Genomic DNA, 8,430 nt, shown 5'->3' with positions numbered 1-8,430 from the left:
ATGTGTGAACTGATTCAGAAACATCTGGAGGATGAAGATGCAAAAGAATTACTTTTTCCTCTCTACGATAATAAGGAAGTGGTGGAGAAGTGGGATTCGTGGCTTTAGACGGTTAATTTTGATGGAAGGTCGTAGTGGATTAGGTTGAAGGTATAAATGTGGTGTAAGATTACGTTAAGAGTTAATTGATGTGGGGCCAAAGTTAATAAGAGAGCTGTATTTAGCAATACTCTCACCATATTTGTCCATATCAGATTTTTATGGGGTTAGAATGAATGAGAGTTGGGATTTTAGATTCAATTATCATCTAGTTAGATTAGATTAGATTAGATTAGATTAGATTAGATTATTTCTTCTTCTCTTTCTTTCTTCTTCTGTTCTTCTCCTTTCCTCTTTCTGTTGATCACAATTTGAAGAATTGAGTTTGCTTTTGTTGGATAAATTCATAGAAACTCATTAGTACGTTGAATCAAAGATGAAGATGTTGGTTCTGCGGTTGAATTAGATCGGGTGGAGAAGAACTGGTTACTGCTGTAATTTGAAGTTAGGGTTCTTAAGTCGATTGAGGAATTAAGTGGATTTGAATGTGAAATCAATCAATTGAGCAAGATGTATAGATGGAAAGGAGTTGATGTACTGTGAATCTTTGAAGAAGGAGATGGTATTGATTAAGAATCGAAATCAGGTAATTTAGGGTTTCGATTTGACTGTTGTTTATTTATGAATTTGTCTTGTGTTGTTAGATTAGAGATGGGTTTGTTGTTAATTGAGGTGTAGATGGTTATTCAGGGTTTAATTTTAGTTCTCAGTAGATCAAGTTGGAAATTAGGGTTTATGTTAAATTGAGATTGTTGTTGGCAGGAAGATTTGTGTTAATTCGAAGGGGTTTGAGTTAATTAAGGCGCTGATGTTTTGGGTGTGGTTGAATTGCTGGAATTATGGAAGTTTAGATTACTATTGCAAGCCAGGAACTAGGGTTATGTTTGGTTAAGAACATGAAGAAGCTGTAGGCGTTTCACTATGCAGAATGGTTGGTAGTGCATGGGGGAATTGCTAATAACTAGCTTCAATGAATGAAAGATGATGGTGCTGAACAGAATTGAAATGTAGTTGAGAGATTGTAACTGATGTAGTATTGCAGGAAGTTGGCACAACTTGGATTTGAACTCCAACTGGTGGTGTTTGACGTTTGAGTAGAATTGCAGCGGGAGAAGCTTAGCTTAATTAAAATGGTAGATGCAGTGGTTGCTGGTGCAGGACATAGCAGAGTAGTTGATTTTTAACTAGTGGAGGCGCATATAGGTTGTTAGGTGGTGGTATGGGATTGAACGGGGTTGTGTGAACGGTAGTGGTTCTGGTGTTGTTTCTTGGTTGCAGTTCATGGAGTTAGTGGTGAACTGTAAAAGTTGCAGATAAGCCGAGTTTATGACTGTTATTGGTTTTGAATAGCAGGGTCTTGATTATGTTAGATATTTGTTGGATCTGGTGGTTAGATTCAGGTGGACGTTATGAAGTTAGAATTGATGGCAACTGTAGAAGAAGAACCATGGATTATGTAACGAGTCGAGTTGCAAGAAAGGTGAAGTTAATGCCGTTATTGCTGACGTGAGGATATGAAGTATGGCTGGATAATGAGTTGGTTTTGTATCTTCAGTTGAGAGCAAGGACTTATTAGTGTTGGTGCAGTTGAGCTGTTGTGTGAGTTAAATGAATTGAAGTTGTTGGGATTATAGAATTCTTGAGCTTGAGTTAGAATTTAGGTTGGTGTAAAGTCTGAGATTAGATCAGATTGTTTGAGTATGCAGATGTACTAGATTTCATATAATTTGAAATTATAGAACTTTATTAGAATGAACTGTTTGTGTTTTGGATCATGAATAGAATCAGGTTGGATTAGTGTCCTTGGCCTGAGCAATGGCTCAGACCAGTGTTCTGTTCCAGTCAGATGTGGCTAATCTTATCTGCCTGACTCAGTTATCTGACTGAGTTAGCCCTTTGACATGAATCGGTCTTGTTGATTTCCTATTTGACTCGTTGACCATTTGACCAGGCCTTAAGTTAATGGGCTTGTTTACTGGATTTGGACTTGGAGCCTGTTTTCCCATTGAACATGAATTGGACTCTTATGGTCCGAATTGAGCGTTCGTTCCTTCTACAAAGTTGTATATTTTCTTAAGAAATATCTAATAGAATATAGAACCGAAATATCTAATAGAATATAGAGTCAATCCAACTGAATTAGTGAACCTTTAGTTGTGCTAATGATCGATAACGAAAAGGTATAAAACCATAAATGGGTTTAGAATCATTAGATAATTTATTTAACCTATAATTAGAGACCTGTGTTGTGAATCTTGTACGAGCCTTTTGGCTAAATTCTTAGAGTGCTTGTTTGATTAACAATTAATCTATAATAACAACGACCGATTCTAAGAATGAACCTGTGGGTTGAGGATCTCGAGGTAGGCGAGGCTTGTCATCAAAACAGGTGGGAATCCTATAACCTTCTTGTAATCATTAAGCTTTCTTTTATCTGCGAGCATGATGAGTCTTTACTATTTGAGTGCATGATAGCGGATACTGTGATATTCTATTTTTCGTATCTTGAGTATGATGTATATGTTGCATCTGTATGTACGGTGTTGCTATGACGTGTTGTGTTGATATGCATTGTGAGATTTCCCTGCGAGGAGTGTCTGTATTCCTCACGACTCTTAGCTAAGTTAAGTAAAGCAGTAATTCATCCGTCGACAATATTATTTAGTAGGGCGGTAATTCATCCGTTTAAATATTATTATAACTATTTCATTAGTAGGGCGGTAATTCATCCGTTATAATATTATGCTTATTAATATAGTAGGACGGTAACTCATCCGTTTGAATATTACAGTAGTAGGGCGGTAATTCATCCGTTATGATATTATATATATATATTGTTTATTTGAGGGAAATCACTCGTGTGCATATTATACTAGTTTGTCTAACTTTCTGATGTTGATGGTAATATTCGGAATCATGGTTTATATGAGCACTCTGTGTGGACGATGTTATTATTATTGATTAGGGTTGCTTTCACGTCGTCTTCTCCAATGAGTTTGGCGAGGTTAGAGTGACACTTGCTTTGTAATGCATAAATTGTTGTATGATTAGTTTATTCTTGTTCTCTTTCAATTTATATTCTTTAGTATTGTGGAGCATGTTAGTGATTACTTGAGAGTTATATGTTTTCCATCGGGCACCCCTTTGGGATGATGTGCTCACTTATTCCCGCTTCAGTTTCAGTTTTCCGAAGAGATGGTGTACTTGAAGACATCCGCTTCCGTAATTTAAACTGATATTCGATTAAGAACGTTTCTTGTATTTTTCATATATATGAATTCCTGTTGTTTTGTAAAACAATACACATATATACTAATATCTTTTGGGAGTCTTTTTTTTTTTTTTTTTGCTAAATCATACTAATTTTATTACCAAACAAAACCACAAAGGGTTTTACAGAACTCAACTGACTGGGCAGGCCCATCACAGGAATAAATCAAACTCACAAGTAAAGAAAAATTTAACAATCAAAGCCCATAAACACTAAGCCCACAAATAGACTCCTTACAGAATTTTCAAAATCTAAAGTAAGATGTGTTTTCAGTTTCCATTTCTCCTAAGAAATCTGGTTTATAATCATAGTCTTCCCATTCTCCTCTTGCTTTGAAAGCTCCTTTTTTTTTGCCATTTTTGTTGCAGAGAAATTAATCACACTATATAAATGTCTGAATGTAATGTTCCTCATATTCTTCTTGATGATCCACCATCTATGCTTGACTATCCAAGGAACTCTCTGACATAAAAGCTGGTAAAACTGCTTTGGAGTTCATACTGAAACAGATTTTCATATATCCTCTTTTTAAAGCCCATTCTCCAGCTATAACCAAAGCCATAACTCCAACAATGTATGCAGTTGCAATTCCAATCCCTCCTGAGAAAGCACCAATGCATCTTCCTTCACTGTCTCTCCCTACACAACCTACACCTGCTTGACCAGAAGTTCCTCTAACAGCACCATCACAGCAAAGCAAGATTTGATTCATCTCTGGGAACTTGAAGAAACATTCTTTCACCATATTAGTTCACACTGGAATGTTTTTAATGCCAAATTCAGATAGTACTTGAAAGTCATACATGTCACTTGTCCTTTCCCCATTCAATCTGATGTTGCATTCCCTAGTGAAATTCAGTATTCTGCATTTTATTTGCACAATATTGGGGACCTGATCTTCATACATTTTCCTGTTTCTGCTGAACCAAATTTCCACCATTGCAGTATAAGCATTCATTAACCATAATTGTTGAATGATTGAACTTTTACTTTTAACCATTTTTATTATCTCCTCAAAGTTATTAGGAAGTAAAAGTTTAAAAATTCCACATAACCAATGCCATATAGTTTCACTAAAGCTATATTGCCATAATATATGCTCCATGTTGTCTTGAGCATTCCCACATAAGTAGCATTTAGAAACAGTGCTAAAACCCTTTTTCTTAACTGATTATTTAGTTGCACAAGCTCCCCTTAAAATTTTCCACACATTCAAGGATATATAAGGATGTAGGCAAGGATCCCATACCTTTTTTTCCCAAGGCACTGGAGGAAATTTAGCTCTAACCTGCTGAGTTGCATTGGCTACTGAAAATCTTCATGTTAAATCAACACTCCATATTCTTCTATCAACACCATCCCCTATTTGAGGTAAGTCCTCAACCTTCAGAAATTGCTTCAAAGTAGTTGAAATCTCCCATTTACCATTTTGTATCAATTTATCAACTTTCTAGTCCTTATGTTGTTGGATGAAGGTGTTATCTGGATATTTTTCAGCTAAAGTGTATTCATACACCCATTTGTCCATCCATACTGATATATGTTTTCCATTCCTAACCAACCATCTGGAACCTTCATTAACATCATGAATTACCAATATCAATCCAGGCCATATAGAAGATTGTTTATATGATTGGATCCATTCACCATTTTTGTTCATAAATTTATCCTTCATGAATCTTGTCCATTCCTCATCTTCAGTCAAAATTCTCCATAGTAGTGTCATCAACAATGCCTTGTTTATTACTTCCAACCTTCTAAGACCCAATCCTCCTTCAGCAATTTGAGCATTTATCTCCTCCCATTTTACAGTTACAAGTTTCTTTTCAGAGGGATCTCCAGTCCACAAAAAATTCCTGATAATTCTTTCACATTCATGTATAATTACCTTTGGCCATTTATACACAAACATTGTGTAGACTGGATAACTACATAAAACAAATTTCACAAGTGTAAGTCTTGAAGAGAATGTCAATAATATACCTTTCCAACTAGCAAGCATCTCCTACATCATCTCCACAACCCCCCAAACTTGATGCACTTTTACTCTTCCAGGACCGAGGATTACATCAAGGTATTTATCTGGAAATTCTGATAATTCCATTTGCATTTGATCTGTAATCTTCTTTCTTTTAGAATCAGTTGTACCTCCAACAAAGAATTTACTTTTTTGTTTGTTTATCACCTGACCAGAAGCACTCTGATAGCTCATCAATAGTTCCATTAGTTTGTCTAAGGATTTCTTATGTCCATTGCAGAACACAAAAATATCATCTGCAAATAATAAATGAGATGGCTTCACTCCATGTCTTTGTACCATTGCCTGAATTTTACCCTCTTTCACCATTTGAATTAAGTTTCTACTCAACACTTCCTCAGCAAGCACAAAGAGAGTGGGAGAGAGTGGATCTCCTTGTCTCAGTCCTCTACTCACTTCAAAAAACCCACACGGACCTCCATTTATCAACACTGATATCCTAGCTGAAGTGAATAAAACTTTTAACCAATTGATTCCCAATTCTGAAAAACCAACTTCTCAAAACTTCAAAAAGGAACTCCCAGCTCAAGGAGTCATATGCTTGAGATATATCTAACTTCAACCCACATTACCATCTCTCTTTTTAATATTCATCTTATTAATTAACTCAGATGCCATAACTATTTTCTCATGAATAGTTTTTCCCTTAATGAAGGCCCCTTGCTGACTGGATACTAATTGATTCACCACCCTGCTCAGTCTAGTAGTTATGATTCTGGTTATTACTTTGAAACTGAAGTTAGCCAATCCAATTGGTCTAAATTGGTCCACTCTTTTTGCTCCTTTCACTTTAGGTAATAAGAACAAGAAATTTGAATTGAGACCTTTAGGGATAAATCTACATCTCCAACAATATTGAATTACTTTTATCATATCTTCTCCAACTATTTCCCAAGCAAACTTAAAGAAACTTCCAGGAAATCCATCTGGACCAGGTGAAGAATTTGCATCCATTCCAAAGACAACATTCTTAGTCTCTATGTTTGTAGGAACATCATCTAGTATTGTATTATCTTCTTCAGTAAGAATTTTTGGAATCACATTAAAGATGCTACCTGTAAGATCCACTGCTTGTGTCTTAAACTTGTTCTGAAAATGTTCAACAAGCATGTTAGCTAAAATCCTTTGATCAGTAACCACAGTACCATTCTTATCCTCCATCTCAACTATAGTGTTTTGAGCTTGTCTTATTTTCATATTAACATGAAAGAATGCTGTATTAGATCCACCACCTTTAACCCATTTGACTCTAGATTTTGCTTGCATCAATTCATTGTATTGTTGTTCAGCCATCTCTTGTCTTCCTCTTGCAGTAACCAATTCATTTAAGAGTGTAATGTTCTCAGGGTCAGCATCAGATAAAAGAGAGGCATTCAAAACATCTTTCTCAGCAGACTGAACTTTTTTCTTCAAATCACCAAAAATCTCCCAATTCCATATCTTCACACTTTGTTTGAATCTTTTAAGTTTGTGCATAAATATAAAAGCTGTATTACCTTCACAAGGTTGATCCCATGACTGCTTAATCACTTGAATAAACTCTGGATGAGAAGGCCAAACATTTTAATACCTAAATGGAACATTTTGAGGTTTTAAAATTCCCACCACAGACCCCAATAAAGCTTCATGGTCTGAAACTCCTCTATTGCCAACTTTATAGCTCCATCCATCATGCAACTCCAACCACTTAACATTAACAAAATATTTATCTAAATCACATATGATCCTTTTTTTTCCAGCCTTGTTATTACACCAAGAGAAAAAAATCCCTGATCTGGAAGCTTGCATCAACTTACAAACATCCAAGCATTCTCTAAAGTCTTGAATAGAAACTCTTAGAGGTCTTCTACCTCCCTTCTTTTCAGCATTAATAAGAACCACATTAAAATCACCAATCACTAACCAAGGACAATTCTTACTGCTTAATTCAGCCAATTCCTCCCAAAGTTCCCTTCTATTAATTGTTAAACAATATGCATGCACACCAGTTACCATAACATTTCCAATTGCCACTGTTATTGCTTGTTTAGTGATGGATATTACAGTTGGAGCAGCCAAAGAAACATGCCAGAATAACCATATATTAGCCTTTTTACCATGAGCAGAATTATGAATTATTGTTCTACACATACCAGGTAGTTTTAAGTCAGTAATAGAGTTGCCTTTTACTTTCACTTTAGGATGAGCTATCCACACCAAAGCTAGACAAAACTGATTCACTAAACTTTTCAATTTATCTCTGGCCCCTAACCTTTTAATGCCCCTGAGATTCCAAAATATCACTTTCATTGATAAGAGTTTGGTTGAGAAGTTGAAGGACCTCTCACACCTTGAATATTCAATAAATTACTTGAAGCTTCCTGTTTTCTTGTTGTTACATTAGGAATAAGCTTTGTATTCTTGTTTTTAGTAATTCTTCCAATGCTTTTATCCTTTCCATTACCAGCCACAGAAGTACTTGGTCCACTATCATTTTGTTCCTCAACCATATTCCTCAGTACTTGAAATTTATTAGCAAATATTTGCATTTTACCACTATTACTAGTACTTTGTTGTCCACCTGTAATTATCTCTTTAACTACTTCATTCCCCACTGCACTAGCATCTAAATTCACTTGCTTTTGTATATTCTGAAAAGTCACAACAACAACATTAACTATTTTTTCAGCTGATAACAAAGGAAAATCCTTCTGGATGTCAAGTGTAAATTGTTTATCCATTTCACTATCCAACTTCTCCTCAGAAGAAATTATTGGAGGTATTACAACCTCGTTGAATTCATCTTCACTAAATAATAGATTATCAACATTCTGCTTCATTGCTTTTTCAGCCTCAGTGAAACAAATATCAAAACCTGCAGCAGCCTTATCTTTAGGTCTTCATTGTTTTCTCTCCTTTCTCCCTTTCTCTTTGAACTGTTGTGTATTATCACTGTTTGCTCTACATTTTGTTACCAAATGACATGCCACCTTACAATGGATACAAAATTTAGGTACATAAGGTATTTGCACTTCTTGAGTAA

The 8,430-nt window shown here is 35.5% G+C and overlaps 1 protein-coding gene across 1 annotated transcript; it reads right to left on the bottom strand.

The window, feature by feature from the left end:
- Window positions 1-4,820: 4,820 nt before the first annotated feature.
- Window positions 4,821-8,227, bottom strand: LOC113325233. The gene is made up of 5 exons (XM_026573442.1): window positions 7,759-8,227; window positions 6,979-7,594; window positions 5,981-6,867; window positions 5,380-5,890; window positions 4,821-5,298 (listed from the first exon to the last, which is right to left on the bottom strand). The coding sequence occupies exons 1-5, from the start codon at window positions 8,225-8,227 to the stop codon at window positions 4,821-4,823; spliced, it is 2,961 nt and encodes a 986-aa protein (XP_026429227.1).
- Window positions 8,228-8,430: the final 203 nt, after the last annotated feature.

Source organism: Papaver somniferum, chromosome 11, assembly GCF_003573695.1.
Source record: "Papaver somniferum cultivar HN1 chromosome 11, ASM357369v1, whole genome shotgun sequence".
Taxonomy (NCBI): domain Eukaryota; kingdom Viridiplantae; phylum Streptophyta; class Magnoliopsida; order Ranunculales; family Papaveraceae; genus Papaver; species Papaver somniferum.
The sequence above is the reverse complement of the archived record's forward strand: the minus strand, read 5'-3'. Positions and strand labels throughout refer to the sequence as shown.